Genomic DNA, 17,938 nt, shown 5'->3' on the forward strand with positions numbered 1-17,938 from the left:
TGTTCTTTGATTCCTTATCTAGTCTCCTTTATCACGCGTTCCTTCTTATTCTCTAATGGGACACACTGTCGAAAATCCTGCAAATGTGGGAGAGAAGCTGCTCTGGAAAGTTCCCTCATGGAAGATTAAAATGTGCTCAGACAGAATACAAAATGTTTATTGCAAAAGCGCTCCTGAAGCTATATCAAGTAGCACATAACAGGAGGAAAGTGGCTGTCACAAAGCATGCATGACATCTCAACTCCACACCAAGAACTCAAAGATCGAGACTTAGATTTTGTTTTTTCTTCACAGGTATTTATTTAGTTTATAATGTAAGAAAATAAGACAAAGAAACGTTCCACTTCTCACATTTTCTTTCAATGGCACACAAGGTGAAGGTGTTAAGTTTTTTGGCAGAAAATCAAAATAGAAACGCAAGAAAGAAGAATGAAACAAAAGAGTGCATTATGACTTTCACGTTCAATACTTAAAACCTGGTTAAGTATCTGATGATGACACCATTCCTATGGGGGGGAAAACTAGCGTGACTGTTACAGAACTTACATCTCGACTGTATGCTCAAACATACCGTAAGCATAGGCTTCATTTGCATAGCTTAAAAGGTTAAAACAAAATGTCCGAACTGAACTGCTTTTATATGGGCTACATGTTCTATCAACTACGTGTCGCTACCTCAAGGTAAAACAGAACTCTTAATGGCAATAAATGTACAATAATGAAAAGCTTTTGAGTGCAGGACAGTATGCCTTTAACCAATATCAAATGAGAACATCATCCAACATCAGTCATCCATTCTCACTTTCATATCTTGGGTTTCAGTAAGGCTTCTTTTTGTCATACAAAGACTGGAAACTGACAAAATACACAAAGAAAACAGCTGGCATTTTACACTGAAAAGTATTAAAGATTTAAGTGAAATGAACTGGTAAACAACATGTGGGTTAAGCCACATTGCTCTGTGGACAGGTCCATTCTTATAGCATTAGCTTCATCAGTAGTCACGTCTTAAGGCTCAGAATGGGTCCCCACGCTGCTCCACAGCTTCAACGAACTAACTCTAAGATCAACAGAGCAGCAACATCGAAATAAATCTCAAATAAATGCATTGCATCTACACGAATTGTCTTAACACATTTTGGCATTCAAATATTGGTGTATTTAAAAATAATATTCTCATGTTCTGATTTGTATGCTTTGTATTAAAGTACATTCTCCCCGTTTGTGATGGACCAAAGGAAGACTTGCAAGAGTCAACACTGTAATTTTCCTCCCTCTATATGCAAAACATATAGGAAAAAAAAACATAGTGAACACAAGATATTCAAGGCTTGACAGAAATCAGGAGGGAATCAATATTAAGGGAGCTACAAAGTCCCGACTGTGCATGACAGCGTGACAGCAGAGGGGCAAGGATCACACTTCCATATGCTCACCCCTCTACTATTTTGGCCTTTATGTTAAACAAATCTCTAGCGCCCTCACTAGACCTACAGGGACATGACTCGAACCAGCAAGCCTTGCCCTGCCCTGACTTGCACCACCCGAACAGATTATGGATCCCACTTGGATCATGACCAGGGTGGCTGAGTATGTGCACCGACACATAGAACTGCATGTAAAAATGAAACGCTTCCTTTCACACGTTGAATGACAAAAATAAGTTTTCTACGTAGTCAAATTCACAGGCGAGAAGTGAATTTACCTGTGCTTGTCTTTTCTTTCCTCACAATGCTCTGACTCCATGGCTTCGACTCATAGTACCTGCTTTCCTTTCTCAATGCAACACGATGGGATTGTGAGAAATAATTTGGTGTTTTTCTTCCCGAGACAATATAATCTAATGGCTTTTCTCTCCCCAGGGGATTGGCTCAGTCACAGCAAACACACACACAAAAACAACATTCATTGCACAGAGTTTACACAAAAAACCTTTGCTTCAACAGTGCCTCTAACATTTTTTGAATATTATTATCTTCTGGAATCATGTTTTTGCATTAGTAAAATTGAACAAACAATCAAATACATCACACATGCTCTCTCTCTCTCGCTCTCTCTCCACGATATCACATCCTGGCTTGGTTCACACACAGAGCACAAAAACAAAACATCCCACAGCATAAACAAATCGCTGTGGGTCACAACTGGTTCCACACACAGAGGTTACTCAGTCAAACAGGAAGGTGCTTTGCCTGCAAAGACTTGTGGTATGAAAAGGTAGAGAAGGAGGGAATTATTAAGGGAAACCAAACAAATAAAGGAAACAGAGCATTACCATTCTGGTTTTCACTATAGCCCCTGGTGTGAAGGGACATCAAGCCATATTTGGCACAACCAGTCGGACAAGCTATCTGCTGCTTTTCCTCTCGATGAGAAAAAAAAAACAGCACAGTGCAAGTGGAGACAGGGAGGCGTGATTCCTACTTTAAAACCAGGCTGTGGGATGTTTAGTCTGCCCTCATTCCCTTAAAGTAAGGCTGCTCCCACAAAATGAAGCAGGTGGACACATTTAACTGAGAAGTCACTGAAATGCTTTGAGAGGAATGAAATATAAAGTGTGAAGTCTATGGAGGTGTTACATAACTGGACAAGCAAAGAGTAAACATCTACCGTTTTCTTTCATCCCATCTGTTAAGTTGATATCAGAAAAGCACTCAAAGCTTGGCCTTTATCCCCACCTACGGTTGTGCACTAGTACAGGCTGGAGGAGGGGGTGGGATGGTGGGTGTGGAGGAGGAGGAAGAGGTGGGGCTGTGAAGAAGGTAAGGCTGCTGTTACTCCCTCTTATCAGCTGCTTTCGACTGCTCCCTCTGAATCATGCAGCGGCGCACAATGCTGTCAAAACTCCCCAAGTAGAAGAGGGCGATGGTGCGAAACAATCCCATGGTAACAATCTGTACAGAAGAGAAATCGATGTTGGAACTTCTGAATTTCACAGTGCTTCTGCCAATGTGACAATATGAAAGGCCAGGCTTTACCTGCTGGAGACCTTCTGTGATGGAGGTGACAGGTGACATGCCACAGGTGAGGGCTGACAGCATGTAACCATCAGGTCCCACAGAGCTGTTGAAGTTCCCCTGCTACAAGAGCAAAGGAAAAAACAGGCATCTCAGGATTGTCCATCTTCCTCCAAAGTCGTTTACTTTATGTTTAAAATGGAAAAAAAGCTTGGTGGGTTCAGTGGCAGGTGAACTGGATTTCTTACCACTGCATCCCGAACAATGATTTTGGCCACTTGGTCCGGTTGGCAAACTCCAGAGGTTTCAGCAATTAATTTGGTCTCAAGAGGCTAAGAAGAAATCAGAAAAGCTTTTAAATATGGGGCAAATAGAAGCAAAATGATGTTACTATGTATTTTGTTAAAAAGATGTTTACCTTTGTCTTATTTTCCTCAGCCAATCCTGGAGTGTCAGTGTCAGGGGGGTAGGCCACAGTCACATAGATATTGTATGGCTTTATCTGGAGTGGAAGAACAACAACACTCACTGAGCATTATGTCCTATCACTGAGCCTTAATGACTGTGTTTAATACACATTGTCTTTGGGCAATAAACTTGCCCCATATAGACAGATTAGGAATCCTTGTTAACACCAAAATACTCATTATCCCTCAGCAGCAAGATGACAAAAAATATAACATATGAGCTAAATTATTTTAACTAGATGCATTGTGAGGTTGACTGAATGCACCCTGTTTGCTTGGTATGCAGTGGAGATCTGTACTGAAGGGGCATTCAAGCGTGAGAGGCCAAAAACTCACCTCCATCTGCAGCGACTCCGCTAAACCACGCAGGGCAAACTTGGATGGGGAGTAGGCAGTGTATCCAAACAGGCCGATTTGACCCGCTTGGGAGGACACGAACATGATGCGGCCCATTCTTCGCTCCTTCATGGTGGTTATGACGGCCCGTGTTGGGTAAACGCTGCCCAGGTAGTTCACCTCCATCAGTTTCTGTTTGAAACGAGACACAAGTTCACACAGTGACCCGAATGCTGATGAACAATTTCTAGCTCATTTCTGTTAAAAACAGAATGTATATAACACATACAGACCAATTATGTGGTCTTAGGTGCACTTACCAAGTTTGTCTAGGTGAAATAGATTTGTTTTAATAAAATTATTACATCATATTTGTTTGATGACCAAAAGGCAATGTTCTATGGATAAAAATAAAAATAAAATGGTCAATATTGTTTGATTCTCATATCCCCAGAAAAATTCAGGACAGTGGTGTAAGTTTTGTTTCCACAGTAACTCGGAAACATGTGAACTTGTTAAAAGAGAGTATGATAGATTCATTGATGACTCTTTTTTGATCATTCAGGTGTGAATACGAGCAGAGAATATTTTTCTATTAAAACTGTGTTTAGTAATTCAGAGAAGCTTTTTGACTTCTGAACATAAGTAACACCATGGCCGTGTCCTCGTTGAATTTCCGGGTACCTACTTTGAAACGGTCCACTTCCACGTCCTCAAACTTTCCAGAAATGGACGTTCCAGCACAGTTCACCAACATATCAACGGGCCCCAGCTTCTCTTGGGCCTGCACGACACGAAAAAGCCAATTCAGAACTTCACCACTGAATTATTAAAGGAATCTGAGATGTTCCACTGCTGATACGAGGGTAACATTACCTGTTTTATCACACTTTCCACCTGGCTATAATCACTGGAAACATCCACTGATATGCAGAGCACCACCTGAGTGAGCAAATTGTACATGACTGTATGCAATGTATTACATTAAAAGCTTGTGTGAACAACTATACAGAAGGTTTAAAACAACATCTGAGAGTGACATCTTTATATTGTAATGATGAAATAAACACTAAACCCATACCTGCTTGTCATTGATGGCAAATTTCTCCACCTCTTTTTTTGCTTGAAGCAATTTAGCCTAAGGTACAAAGTGCATGTTTAATCAGTTACAAAATCTTGTGCAAACGCTTATATATACCATCAAGTTTCACCTTAAAAACATGTCAAATCATCAGAATATGAATGCTCAAATGCAGGTGACTGCACCAACAAACAAGTTATTACTAGGTTAGGCACAAAGGAATGAATGGTTGAATGTAGTTTTTGCTGCTGACCTCATCTCGTGCCACCAAAGTGATGAATGCACCTTGCCTGTAGCACTCGACTGCAATGCATTTCCCAATCCCACTTGAGCCTCCAGTCACCTGAAAATTCAAAGGGTAAGAAGATAATTAATTACAGGTCGAATGTGGTGTAGCTGATTTGCAACTCACAGACTGTGTGGAGGAGATAAACTGGAAATGTACATTACTCAAAATGAGGTAGGGATATTGTGATATGGGTGCACAAGTCAAATGAAATGTGTCACATTTGGGCACCAAAGATATTCACAAAACACAAATAAAAATCCTGATATGTTACAGAATTAACAATCAAGTAAAACACTAAAATATCCCAATATCCCTCACTCATTTTGAGTAGTATTGCTTATGTTTCCAGTTTGTTGCGCAACTACACAAAGTTAGACATTTGTTAGTCAATTCTGCTGTGGGGTTACCACATCTATACAATGAAATGAGTCAAACTACACCCAGTTGACTTTTTATTACGTACACAAAGCAAAAAATAATGCAGTTTACTATAACAGGCATGCCAGTTTGGTCAAACTGTTTGAGAGAGGTGCTGTTACAACTAACAACATAATAATTTAGGAGGCCTCTTTATTTGTACCACTATTGAAATGTATTGGGTTATACCGGTTTTTTTCTTAACAAGTAAAATTGTCTAGTAACCATGTTGAATTAGAAGTAAATGTTATAGCCTTCATGATGGGAGCATACAGCCAGGATAGACTGCATTACCTAGCTGAATCTCAGTCTTATGAAATAGTGACCGTTAGCAGTGAGTTCTGATGTTAGCATTAGCTGTTAGCTCATTAATGTTACTTGACGTTAACTCGTCATGTGGGTGTGTCACTCCTCATAGCTGACAGTTGACTATCATTACAAATTCTACACACAAAAAAACAGTTTGTTTAAAAAGTTATGATAGGTTATTAACTGGAACAATTAATGCGAGTGTCAAAGGTATAATATTAAACACCGCAACTTTAGGACGTACACTCAGCTAGCTAGCTCGGTTGGTTGGAACGTCAGAGTGAACGTTAGCTACCGTTACAAGTATTTTAGCACTGTGGTGCACTTACCACGACGTGGGCCCCGTTCAGTTTCAAAGGTTTGGGACTAATGAGGGGCGATATCATGTATAACAGCAACACAAAAGCCACAATGAAGGCAGCAACTACGAGAAGCATTATGAACGGTAGAAGGAGCCACCAGGAATTGATGAAAAACCAATCCGTGATCGATGAGCTCAACCCTTCTTCAGAGGACATGGGTGAAATCAGGCAATCGTTAGCTTGTTTGCTAACTAGCAGGCCAGCTTCTGGGGTCCGATAACAGAGCGACGAGACAGGCGGCGGCCCTGAAAGGGGGGTGGCGAAACGCAGACCTCGGAGGAGGAGTTGTTCCGGGGTTTGTCAGTGAGTCAGAAGGGGAAAGGCCAGGTAAAAGTATCACGGCGGACTTCGGCTCCCCCGTGACAAAGCGCAGTCTGCATAAACCAAAACAAATCGAACTGTGCACTGCAAACGGACGCCTACTGCTTGCACCTGGTTCTTGTAGTTCTAAAGCCGAAAGCGTTTCTCTAGAATCACAACACTTCTCGGGCGCACTGCAACTACAACTCCCACAATCCAACGCTCCACCCCCCTCGTTCGTCGTATCCGTTCCAGTTAGGCACACACCTGCTCTTCACACTCAGCCAGCCCCCAGGTGTGTGTCAACTGATATAAGACAGTAGCACGACCCGTCCTAAGTTGTGCAATCTTTCTTTGAGAGCCTACAGCTCTATTGTGAACAACTAGTGAATTTGTTACACAAAAGAAAACGGCTTCACTTTAGGTAGCTATAACTTTTATTTATTTACATTATGGAAATGAAAAACAGAAAATCGTATGCATGGGTGACCTCTTCACAAAGAAAAGGCTAAGAGTTGGCTATATGTATAGACATTTACAGTAAAATAAAAGACCATCAAAACTCAGAAGAGACAGTTTTCACACCGTAGGAGCAAAAGAGTACAAATGTATACAAGCTCTCAAAGAGCTTACATGAAATGTGCAAGTATACACTTCTTAGTTGTAGTGACAAAGCACTGGATATACGCAGTATGACCAATTTGGAAATAAAACAATAAAAAAGAATCTTGCAGCTTTTCTAGAAGGCACATGGTGCACACTGCCACTTATGGCTACATAAAGTTCATGCTTGGAGATGCATTCCTATGTAGTAACGTATACAAGAAGATGATCTCTCCACCTGAGCCATCAGTGTCCAACTTCAACACCTCAGTCTTGTTTTATCAAAATCCGCAATGTGACTTTATCTGAGTATAAGGCTTTGTTTGTTGCAGTTTGCAATAAGGATAATCAGCGAAGCCCACAGACAGTTATGGTAAATATGTACAGTAGATTGCCAAAAACAAACCATGGTTTGTTTGTTTTTCGCAAGCTGCGTGACATAGCAATTCAGAGCTATGGAGTTGTTGAAAAAATGTAAAATATGCTGATCCAGCACCATTGGTGATCCAACCTATTAATCATGTTAGATTTAAATGACAAAGAGTAAACAAATAAAATTTGTCATTTATCAGGAAACTTGATGAATAATCCTGAATTTCCACAGGGCCTAATGCAGCTCTCATCCTGAGTATCTCTGCCTCAAAACTCTAAACATCCACCACCTTGAGACAACTGACATTTTTCACCACAGCAAATCCTATGAACCCACTTCAATCCACCAGCCCAAGATTTAAACATTCCACAAAGTACAGTATACACTACAAGATGCTTGTTTTTTCATAATAAAATAGATATAAGGTGTTTTTTATAGTCTAGTGAGATGTATTCTGATTGAAAAACAAGGACGTGAGAGCTAGGCCTTACTTAAAATAAATTACCTTGATTTCAATAACCTCAATTGCAATAATTGTCGTGTATGTCTGCCATTTGTTTCTGTAAGTCGCTTGGGTATTCTGGTCATTAATACCTTTAGTCTTTAGTGCATAACTCAAATAACCATCTACATATTCTTTTATTAGATCAGCTGCAGTTGGGAGGTCTTTAATTTTCTTTGGAAAATGGTGAATGTCGAATAAAACTAAGTTCTCCACCCTTAATGTGGCTATCAGTTCGGCAAGAAGGAGTGGTAATCTTGCCCATTCACGATAAACCACGAGGCCTGATGCATGATTATGATGAGACAGAGACAGAATAACAGGACAAGGACAGTAAAGAGAGACAATCACAATTCCTTTGCTTTGGTTTGGCTTGGCTCCTTCATCCCACCTAGCCTTCCTGTCCAAAGTCCTCTGTGAATTTTTTCAGTTTGTCCAGATCTTGTTCATTGACTGTTGGCTTTGTGCTGGCCTGAGACCTCATCATGTCAGACTGAAAAGACGAAAAACAGTGTTACGGCAATATAGTACTAATGTTATGGCTCTAATATATCGTGTATAGTACAGTTGCATTTTCTATCCTTACCATGCATACTACAGGCTCCAGTAGCTTCTCTCCAGGGACTTCCATCCATGTCATTTCAATCGCGTTGGGATCACCAGGTGAGCAGGGAGTCAAGAGATCCTCTACAACAACGTTGGGGTCAGCTCTTGATGGTCCTCGTACCTTATTTAAATCAATTAGAGGAGTGAAAACAGTAGAGGTAATTAGTCAACTACAACAGTTAAGCATAAAACAGAGACAGATATTTAAAAAAAGACGTACCCGTTTGAAGTGGGTTGCTGACTGGACCTTTCGAACTGGCTGCATAAGAGCATCTCTGACAATGATACTGATATCTGCTCCCGAGTATCCTTCTGTCTTCTTGCCCAGAGTGACAAAGTCGCTTTCGGTGAGACTGTTTGGAGTGGAACCCAGATGGAGCTTGAACATGAAGGAGCGGGCGTGCTCCTCAGGCAGCGGGATGTAGATCCTCTTCTCAAATCTGAGAAAGTATTATTGTTGCACAGTAAGCAAAAGTAAACTACAAAATAGGTACTTAGAACATTTATCCAGAAATAACAACTACCGTCTCCTGATGGCTGAGTCAAGGGTCCACGGGATGTTTGTTGCCCCAAGTACCAGGATTCCCTCATTGTCAATCCCCACACCTGCAAAACAAAAAAGTCAGGGTAAATACACACCTAAATATTTAACATCTAAACAATGATTTGCTGCTGCTTTCACTGACACATGATGGTTCCCCCATGTTACAACAGACGGCAGCTGCCTGATCCTGACATATGATGAAAAGTGTCAGGAAAAAAATGAATCAGTATTGCTCAGAGGTAAGCAACTTCAACAATTTATTGTAAGTACTGGATGCTGAACTTCTGGGTAATAGGCTGCAATATAGTTAACAACGTCTCGGAAGTTGGGTCCATATCATCATGGATGGATAACACATGATTTATTAGTATTGTTATTATTTTATTTTTTTCTATCACAAGTTTTCTGATACTTTATGTTCAAATATCCAAATTATGCTATTTAAGTACATATGCCCTCATTTGCATACATTTCCAAAACAAGTTTTCTGATACTTTATGTTCAAATATCCAAATGATGCTATTTAAAGTACATATGCCCTCATTTGCATACATTTCCAAAACAGGAAATATAAACAAAGTAAATACCTAGCTATGTTTTTTGGGCCTTTTCTTTCCACTAATCAGAAGGAAAACATATAATGAAATCAAAATAACACAAAAATTGAAAGTTGACCAGCGCATTAAAAAGGTATTGTTTTCACCTTTAGTGTCCCCCTTGGTTAAATTAGTTGAAGACAGTATCTATATTTTCCTTTACTTTTGAGTTAACTGCTGTTGTTGGGTTTTCGTCTACAAACCTGATTCTAAAAAGGTTTTGGCGTTGTTTAAAACATAAATAAAAACAGAAGGCAACCTTTTGATAAACAAACAGCGTTTACCGACAACTGTTCAAGAGAACATGGTAGTAATACTCTTTATACACTCATGTGTTTCACCAAGTGGTGAACCTCACCCCATCCTTGCTTATGAACGACTGAGCCTTTCGAGGATGCCCCTTCCATACACAATCATGATACCCTCCCCTGTTACCAATTAACCCGTTCACTTGTAATGACACTTGGAATGTTCCAAACGTTCTCAGTCTTTTGTTGCCCCTGTCCCGTCTTGTTTTGAACACGCTGTTGACATGAAATGTATCGTCTCTGTACTGTTTTCAATTGAGTGTACATCAAAAAAAGTTGTATTTATGTTGTACACAGCGTATCAACTATTTTGGAAGTGGGGTTGTTAAAAACACATTGCACTTCTGGCCACACCTGTCGGTGATGTCACTGCAGGTGTTTTCCCTCACCCGTCAAAGAACATATCTGCTCTAACATCAGTTTATGGGTGTGAATCAGCATGCCTGTAAAGGTTGATTCTATTTAAAGCGCTGCTGCAGATACAACATTAATCTGAAAGGTCTTGGCAGCCTTAAACATTTTAGGGTTACGTAAAAAAATACCTTCGAGGCATCTTCCACTGCAGCTATAGTTTTTTTCCTGTGCACAGCTCTAGTTTCTATAGCGATACATTTGTCTATCCCGTTCCATTTATGTATAATGATTCCAGCGAAAAATTACGACGTGGGTTGCTTCACTTAGTGCATAAAAATCTATTTTCTACTTGACCTGCCATTTTAAATCCCACAGGCTGTTTTAAGCATTATTAAACAATTTACAGTAAAAGTGGAGACTGTGTAACATGTAATATTGAGAGAATACATTTACTTTAATTTATTACAATATTCAGTAATTAATTAGCTCTTCTGACTTACCCTGCATCTGAACCAGGAACTCTGTCTTAATACGGCGAGCAGCCTCGCTCTCGTTCTCACTCCTTGAGCCGCACAGGGAGTCGATCTCATCAATGAAGATGATGGAAGGCTTGTGCTCCCTTGCAAGGGTAAAAAGATTCTTCACCAACCTGGGAAGCAAAAGGGATGTTGAAATATATATAAAATATATGTATGAAATATTAAACATCAACATGCTGCTGGCTGCAGTATATTGTATGCTTGACCTTTGATTTTGTGCTTCCCGTTTATATGACTTACTTTTCACTCTCTCCAAGCCATTTGGAGACAAGGTCAGACGAGGAGATGGAGAAGAAGGTTGAGTTGTTTGCCTCTGTGGCAACGGCTTTAGCCAGATAGGACTTTCCAGTACCTGGAGGTCCAAAGAGCAAGATCCCTCTCCATGGAGTTCTCTTTCCTGTCAGTCAAGCAAAAGGTAATTTAGTTTATATGTTCAAATAACAACAAAAATCATTAACTGTCTCCCTTTTAAATAATATATAATACCTGTGAAAAGGTGGGGGAATTTGATTGGAAGAATAACAGCCTCTTTCAGTGCCTCCTTGGCTCCCTCTAAACCAGCAACATCGTTCCATTTGATGTTTGGTTTCTCCATTACGATTGCACCTGGAGAAAATAACACTACATTACCGAGGAGTCTAAATAATGCCTCAATTACGACAGATTGCATGTAACAAGCTCACAGGAAATCAACAAATATTACGACACGTCTCAGTTGAGATTGAATAAATACCTGCAGAAGGAGTAATGGTCAGCAAAAAGGAATATTACAAACCTGAGAGTTGATTTTGGAACTTCTTTTTCTCTGGATCATCACCTTCATCGCTTTCATTCCTGGAAACACAAATATATAATCATAAAAATAGATATAGAAATCTATATTACAAGTTAAAAATAATCTATTATATTTTCCTATAAATCAAAAGCAACACTGATTACCCATACAGGTCTGAATAGGGTTAGGGTTAGGGTTATCACATATTCCACTGCCCCACCCACAAAACACACCCTTTGTCCTCAGATCCTGATTCTTTGACAGGCTTAGCGGGAGGAGCTTTCTCTTTCTTCTTTAGATACTCCTTCAACTTCTCTGCTCTGTCCAAGTATTCACCGCATTTTGCCCGTATGCTCTGCTTGGCTTTTTCACCCTGGGCTTCATCTGTCAGGAATAAGCACAACAACAATTATTTCAGGTTCAAATATTTGTTCACAAACGAGTCATCACCCTCGTTCTTGGCATTTCAGCATTAGTGTAAACTGGTAAGTATATCAAGAAAAAAATAAAATAAATCACATCTAACTATTATCTAAACACTTCTTTTCAATGTTACTGTCGTTGTCTTTGTTATGACAGCGTACAATATAGCGTGCGTGTCATTTTGAGATATGTGAAGCTGACAACAAACAGCTGCAATTATCAAAGTGTGAACACCATACAATTATACCAGTGTGCTGTCTTATGCCTTACATTTCATCACATGGAGGAAGTACTGAACAGCAGATTGGTACAGGCGCAGAGCCTCCTCGTAGTTCTGAGCTTTATCCTCCTGAGCCGCCTTGCTGGCAAGATCAATGGCTTTCTAGAATTACAGAGACACAGTTCAGTGTTAGTTATACTGACACTTGTAGGCAACTAGAATGAAGAATAAAGACAACAGTGTGGAGTTATAGCAATGTCTTTGACTTATGAAAGTCATATATGCCAATCAACACAAACATCAATACAAAATGACGTGTAAGTTATGAAATTGGCTTAATAAAAGTGTCAAACAGGCCTACATTAGTCACTATATCAGTCGCAGGCAACCTTCCTACATAATGTTATGCAGTTATCGTAATGTACTATATATAGCGTTAAAGATCAGACTGCATACAACTCCTGTCCTGTGTGGTGACACTGCGCACACCATGTATTGTCTCAACCTACATTTGAATGCACTCTTTCACTTCCTTCTTGTTACCGAAGCTTTAAAATGCAAGTACAACATATTGAGTACTCGTAACACAACCTGTACAGAATATATCAGTTACAGTTTTGCTTTCTATTTGAAAAGGATGTCTTTTTAGAGGCCATATAAAATCAGTTAGCTAGCTAGCAACGTTAATCTCATTAGCTCCCCTTGATCTTCAACACAAGTTCGTGATCATGTTATGCCGAAATAACCACAACTACATGTAAATTACTGTATCAGCGGGTAACAGCAGTATTATATTACATACGGGCCACAATGTCACCTTTTATGCTCCTTTTGTTGATCACAAGTTAACTTCCGAATTCATGCCTTGGTTAGCTAAGTTAGCTAAACATGCTAATTAGCAGCTAGTCTTGAAAACGTTCAGCTATTGTACGCCGTTGGACGCATATATATCGAACGCCAGCCAACAAAATGAGGTGAGGCGTTTACATTATAAACAAATAGTGTACTTTTGCAGTTTAGTGCGAGACGCGAACAACTTTGTTAGCTTATTTAGTTCACGCTACCCGCTTTAGTCAGCTCCGGGGCTGGTCCTCAACTTACCTGTAAATTATTGTTGGTAGCCATAACGGCCGATCACTTGTCCAATAATCGAAACGAATGTAACGCCGCCGTGAGTAAACAACTTTTAAACACACTTCTTTAGAATGAAGCCTTTCAAATCGACTCTTAACGCGACAATCGAGTTTTTTGTCAGGCTTGTTTTCGTTTCTTAGATCGCTGCCGAGGAAGACCGAGGAGGGAACTTCCGCATTAATAGTCGATACTCGCGTGCACGGAATGCAATGACGTCAAGACGTAGCCTCGGTGCAGTTCAGAGAATCTCACTGCGCGTTTACAATTGGAAATTATTGAGTCATTTTATCTAAAAACTATTAAATTAAGATTGGGGATTAATTGGGACTACATTTGGCTCCTGTTTAAATCACATTTATTACCTTAATCCTATTTTATAATCCTTTTTTAAAAACTTTTATTCTTTGATTTTCATGTGGCTTGTTGGGCGATGCCTTTGGTTATGGGTGAACCCATTGGCCACACCCCTACTTATTTATATACAGTGTATGGCTTTACCAAAAATAAACAATAAACTGCACAACAATGAATGAACTATCAACATTAGCATTATCTATCATCTACCAGGTTGAAAAAATTAAAATTAAAAATGAAAATGACATTGACAATAGTCCACTCATGCTGCAGCACAGCCAGACCATTGTGCCATTACTATTTAAAGAGGTCATATTATGATTTTTTGGGGTTTTGCCTTTCCTTTATTGTGTTATGTAGCATTTTTGTGCAAGTAAAAAGTCTGCATGCCAAAGGGAGTTACTCCTTTCCCACAGAAAACGCGGCTCCTGCACTGCCTGAAACGCCTGGTTTGGAGTCGAGCCTTTACATCTGTAACTTATGTGCGTCACTATGTAACAGGTGTTATATAAATATAGATTTTTATATATGTATTATAAAATATATACACACTAGTCAGTCAGCAGACATACAGTTGCTACTGCTGTAGCAGTGTTATTTTAGATCACACTACCTTGTTCGGCATGACACGCCCTACTCTGCCTTTGATTGGCTACATCCTGCCCGTTAAGTAATGCGCATGTGCAACTCTCACCAAGATTGACCAGAGGCGAGGTGTCTCACTCTGTAGCTAAAATGGAGTGTTCAAGACACAGTTTGTAAAGGGATGCTGCAGCAAAGCACCATGTGAGAAAAATAATGTGTTTTTTTTTTTATTAAAGTTTTTTATTTGTATTAAAGTATGTAAACTAGGACCTCCAAATAAAAGTATGAACCTGAAAATTAGCACAATATGACCTCTTTAAGAAAAATAATCATATCTGTAAAGGAAATATGTATTTAATTTCTATAGCAACCTCTTTATTCACTAGGTACTCCTGTAGTTCTTCCACTCTGTCCAGGTACTGTTTACAACTATCTCTGATCTTCTGGTTGCCGTCTTTACCCTGGGGTTCACCTGATGGGAAGGAAAACATTCATTTAATACCATTCAGGCTTTCATAACAAGTTATAAGGATGGCAAAATTTAAATTTGGCACATCAACAAAAAACATTAATAGTCAAGTCATTTTATTTCTAGATGCTAATTTATCCATCAGGCGTTCAGTGATGATACCATGTAGAGACTGTTGGTGTATGTGTGATGTTTTTGTTTGACATTGGATGCATTTTGTTTCCAGTCATGGTGACGCACGTTTTAAAATGTGCAGAAAGTACTTGACAGCATGTTGGTAGGAGCGGATGGCCTCTTCATAGTTCCCATCCTGATCTTCCTGTGAGGCCTTCTGTGCTACAGCAATAGCTTTCTGAAAGAGCAGGAAATCAATTAATATTTCAGGTACTATCACACCTTATGTTTCTCAGTAAATTCAGATAATCTGACTATAAAGTGCATACATTTCAGCCAAAACACAAGTAATATAGTATAGTGTTGTCATTATACTAATGGCAGTAAGATTATAAATAAATCATCATCATTTCTAAACATGCTTTGGAGCTAATGATGTGAAGAAAGTCTGTCCCACGTATTTGCTCATAGACATCAGCATAAAGTCATAAATGATTACTTTCTCTGATGTGACAGAATGATTTTAGGGACTAAATTTGCTGCTGAATTGTTGTCTGTGTCCAACTATTCCCCCTTTCAGTTAAATTGTGATTTGGTTTTGTGTAATAAAACAAAGTAAAAGGGAACTCAACTTAGCTTCTGCTTAAGCAGATTAACCCTATAACTCAGGAACAGCCAACACGGTGCCCGTCAGCACCTGGCAGCCCACCGTGAGCATATGAGTCGCCCACAGGGCACCTTAAACCTACTATTACACGTAGCCTATAAAACATATAATATTGAAACACTGTTTCCCACACATAGACTTTACTCAAGTTATTAAAAAATAAGATATTAAAATTAGCAGATTGTCTATTTTGACCATTTGCTAACTTTATTTCCAAGTTGCTTTGCAGATTGCATGTGGTATGAGGTCCAATATAGCACATTTTAAATTCAGGAAAATGTCGAATATGTCGAATATCGAATCCGATATTTGGGCATGTCAATAATCAGTTGACAAATACACACATACATGTACTGTTTACCTGTACTTTTGGTGTTTAAGTGCATTTAATATCATTTACTTAAAGACTTTGACTGAAGTACTATTTGTGATGGTGACTTCACTGTCGCTCAAGTGTGACTTTTAGGTACTTTTGCCAACACTGATTGAGACCACGAGATCTACACCGCATATCAAATTTACTACTGTATGTAGGGCACCAAAAACATTATACAAACCTCTCAGATCACAGAGAAAATATCATGACTGGTCACATTCCCCGACTGAAACATTTAATTAACTGTGAATGAATCATCTCACAGACCGCCACTGAATGTGCCAGCTTGACGTGGATCACTATTTGTAGTCACTGATGGAGTTCAGTCAGCTGTAAACAGAAATACTGACATGATGTCCTAGATTTAAGAGAGATGTCCTAGATTTAAAGTAAGGGCTGCTTAAACAGGGAGGGGGGCATTAAACCCAGCGCACAACACCTTTAGAAAGCGTGTTAAAGTGAAACCTGTCAGATTACATGACACGCACGGTGTGTTTGTTCCCAAACTTCTCCCCATAAACAAACAAGAATCTCCCACTCGTATCGATCATTATTCGTCCTACCTGTAGAGTTGTGGGCTCCATTCATGCGGAGTCCTGTGGGGATTAGAGACACAACAAAGTCGACCTGTGATCCCTGCCAGTTTCGTTTCATCCAGTCATGTCACTGTACAACCAGTTCCTGGTAGCTCCTGAGCCCTGACAGCGCCGGAGAAAGCAGCCTGCCCGGTCACAGGAATGAGAGCGATGCTGCTGCTGGGACGCGGAAACCCTCCTGCCACTGAGTCACGACGTTTGTTTGTTGTCGTAGAAGTTTTACAGACAACACAACAACAAGTTGCTGCCAATTGTTTTAATGACACAGCTACTTTACGCACTCGTTAGCTTTTATTGTGAATCCTGTGTTGAGGCCGTGGACAGCACCAACACGCATAAATAAGACAGAAAAGAGTCGTTTTACTTGTAACACAAGTCTGGCTGCTCTTCTTACAGCAGCGACATGGAAAACCTGAGACTTCATGTTGTGTGCGCATGCGCGTCACTAAACTTCACTAATGACGATCATGTGATGACAAGGTGATCCACTAGAGGTCGTCCCGAGATCAGTATACAAAGATCATTGATAAGATGTGCATCAAAAACTTAAATATAATATAAATATGATGTTACGCATTTTGAATAGTAGATTATACAGTTTCATACACATTTTCCACATTTAGTTGTAATCTAGCATTTCTATTTGTACATATTTGATATTTTGTTTAGCCCTTCACTTATCTGTCAGCCAGTTTAAAATGCTTAAAGGGGCACTTTGTCGTGTTGGAGAAGAAATCCAAACTAATATTTACAAGATTAATGAGGTACTTTGTGTAATCCTGCTGACAAACTAACAAACAAATGGACATGGGTGAAAAAAATTACCTCCTTGGCAGGAAGCAGTGATTAAAGAGGCACTATGTAGTTTTGGAGACAAAGTCCAAACTCAGAATTTTAATATTTACAATGTTAAAAAGGTAATATAATTAGGGCCTTCAAAGTTAACATGATATTAACGCATATTCCTCCTAACGCTGTTAATCTTTTCTGATGCGCGGTTAACGCAGGTATGTTTAGTTTGGGACATCAGGAAGCGATGCAGCATTTTATGCTTTCAGCATATTTTTTGAGCATCCAGTACCTTTGAGAATATTCTGGACAGTATTTGTCATTGTTTGGGATTGTTGCAATAATAATAAACATACATTTGCATAAAGCAAGCACATTTGTCCAGTCCAATGTTGATAAGAGTATTAAAAACTTGAAAAATATCCCTTTAACGTACATTTAGAACAGATAAAAAATGTGCGATTAGTTTGCCATTAATCACAAAGTAAATATG

General features: G+C 39.4%; 2 protein-coding genes across 5 annotated transcripts; both read right to left on the reverse strand.

The window, feature by feature from the left end:
• Positions 1-281: 281 nt before the first annotated feature.
• On the reverse strand, positions 282-6,670 carry kdsr (3-ketodihydrosphingosine reductase). 3 transcript variants are annotated; one of them, XR_014623787.1, is made up of 11 exons: positions 6,186-6,670; positions 5,095-5,184; positions 4,842-4,898; positions 4,637-4,702; positions 4,449-4,544; positions 3,761-3,952; positions 3,376-3,459; positions 3,206-3,289; positions 2,979-3,080; positions 2,679-2,894; positions 282-1,060 (listed from the first exon to the last, which is right to left on the reverse strand). XR_014623787.1 is itself a non-coding variant. In XM_084369794.1 (10 exons), the coding sequence occupies exons 1-10, from the start codon at positions 6,372-6,374 to the stop codon at positions 2,775-2,777; spliced, it is 1,080 nt and encodes a 359-aa protein (XP_084225920.1). In that variant the 5' UTR covers positions 6,375-6,670; the 3' UTR covers positions 1,249-2,774. The 3 variants fall into 3 exon arrangements, 1 of the variants encoding a protein (XP_084225920.1); XR_014623788.1 differs by having other exon boundaries at positions 2,611-2,894; XM_084369794.1 differs by lacking the exon at positions 282-1,060 and having other exon boundaries at positions 1,249-2,894.
• A 267-nt stretch (positions 6,671-6,937) lies between these two features.
• vps4b (vacuolar protein sorting 4 homolog B) lies at positions 6,938-17,050 on the reverse strand. Of its 2 annotated transcripts, XM_084369032.1 has the most exons (13): positions 16,624-17,050; positions 15,144-15,255; positions 14,806-14,906; positions 12,412-12,523; positions 11,952-12,102; positions 11,719-11,777; positions 11,430-11,549; positions 11,184-11,340; positions 10,905-11,053; positions 9,127-9,208; positions 8,823-9,042; positions 8,583-8,723; positions 6,938-8,489 (listed from the first exon to the last, which is right to left on the reverse strand). In XM_084369032.1, the coding sequence occupies exons 1-13, from the start codon at positions 16,642-16,644 to the stop codon at positions 8,388-8,390; spliced, it is 1,527 nt and encodes a 508-aa protein (XP_084225158.1). In that variant the 5' UTR covers positions 16,645-17,050; the 3' UTR covers positions 6,938-8,387. The 2 variants fall into 2 exon arrangements, with proteins under 2 accessions (XP_084225158.1, XP_084225159.1); XM_084369033.1 differs by lacking the exons at positions 14,806-14,906; positions 15,144-15,255; positions 16,624-17,050 and adding an exon at positions 13,463-13,682.
• Between the last annotated feature and the right edge of the window lie 888 nt (positions 17,051-17,938).

This window comes from Pagrus pagrus, assembly GCF_965226575.1.
Source record: "Pagrus pagrus genome assembly, chromosome: 12".
In the NCBI taxonomy this organism is placed as follows: domain Eukaryota; kingdom Metazoa; phylum Chordata; class Actinopteri; order Spariformes; family Sparidae; genus Pagrus; species Pagrus pagrus.

Excerpts from the sequence above, each read along its gene's own strand:
- kdsr (XM_084369794.1), bottom strand. The coding sequence starts at position 6,374 with ATGTCCTCTGAAGAAGGGTTGAGCTCATCGATCACGGATTGGTTTTTC. Across the intron at positions 4,899-5,094 it reads CTTTGGTGGCACGAGATGAG|GCTAAATTGCTTCAAGCAAA; the intron begins GTCAGCAGCAAA and ends TTTGTACCTTAG. Across the intron at positions 3,460-3,760 it reads CGGAGTCGCTGCAGATGGAG|ATAAAGCCATACAATATCTA; the intron begins GTGAGTTTTTGG and ends CTTCCACTCCAG.
- vps4b (XM_084369032.1), bottom strand. The coding sequence starts at position 16,644 with ATGGAGCCCACAACTCTACAG. Across the intron at positions 11,341-11,429 it reads ATTCCCCCACCTTTTCACAG|GAAAGAGAACTCCATGGAGA; the intron begins GTATTATATATT and ends CTTGACTGACAG. Across the intron at positions 11,054-11,183 it reads TGGCTTGGAGAGAGTGAAAA|GTTGGTGAAGAATCTTTTTA; the intron begins GTAAGTCATATA and ends TTTGCTTCCCAG.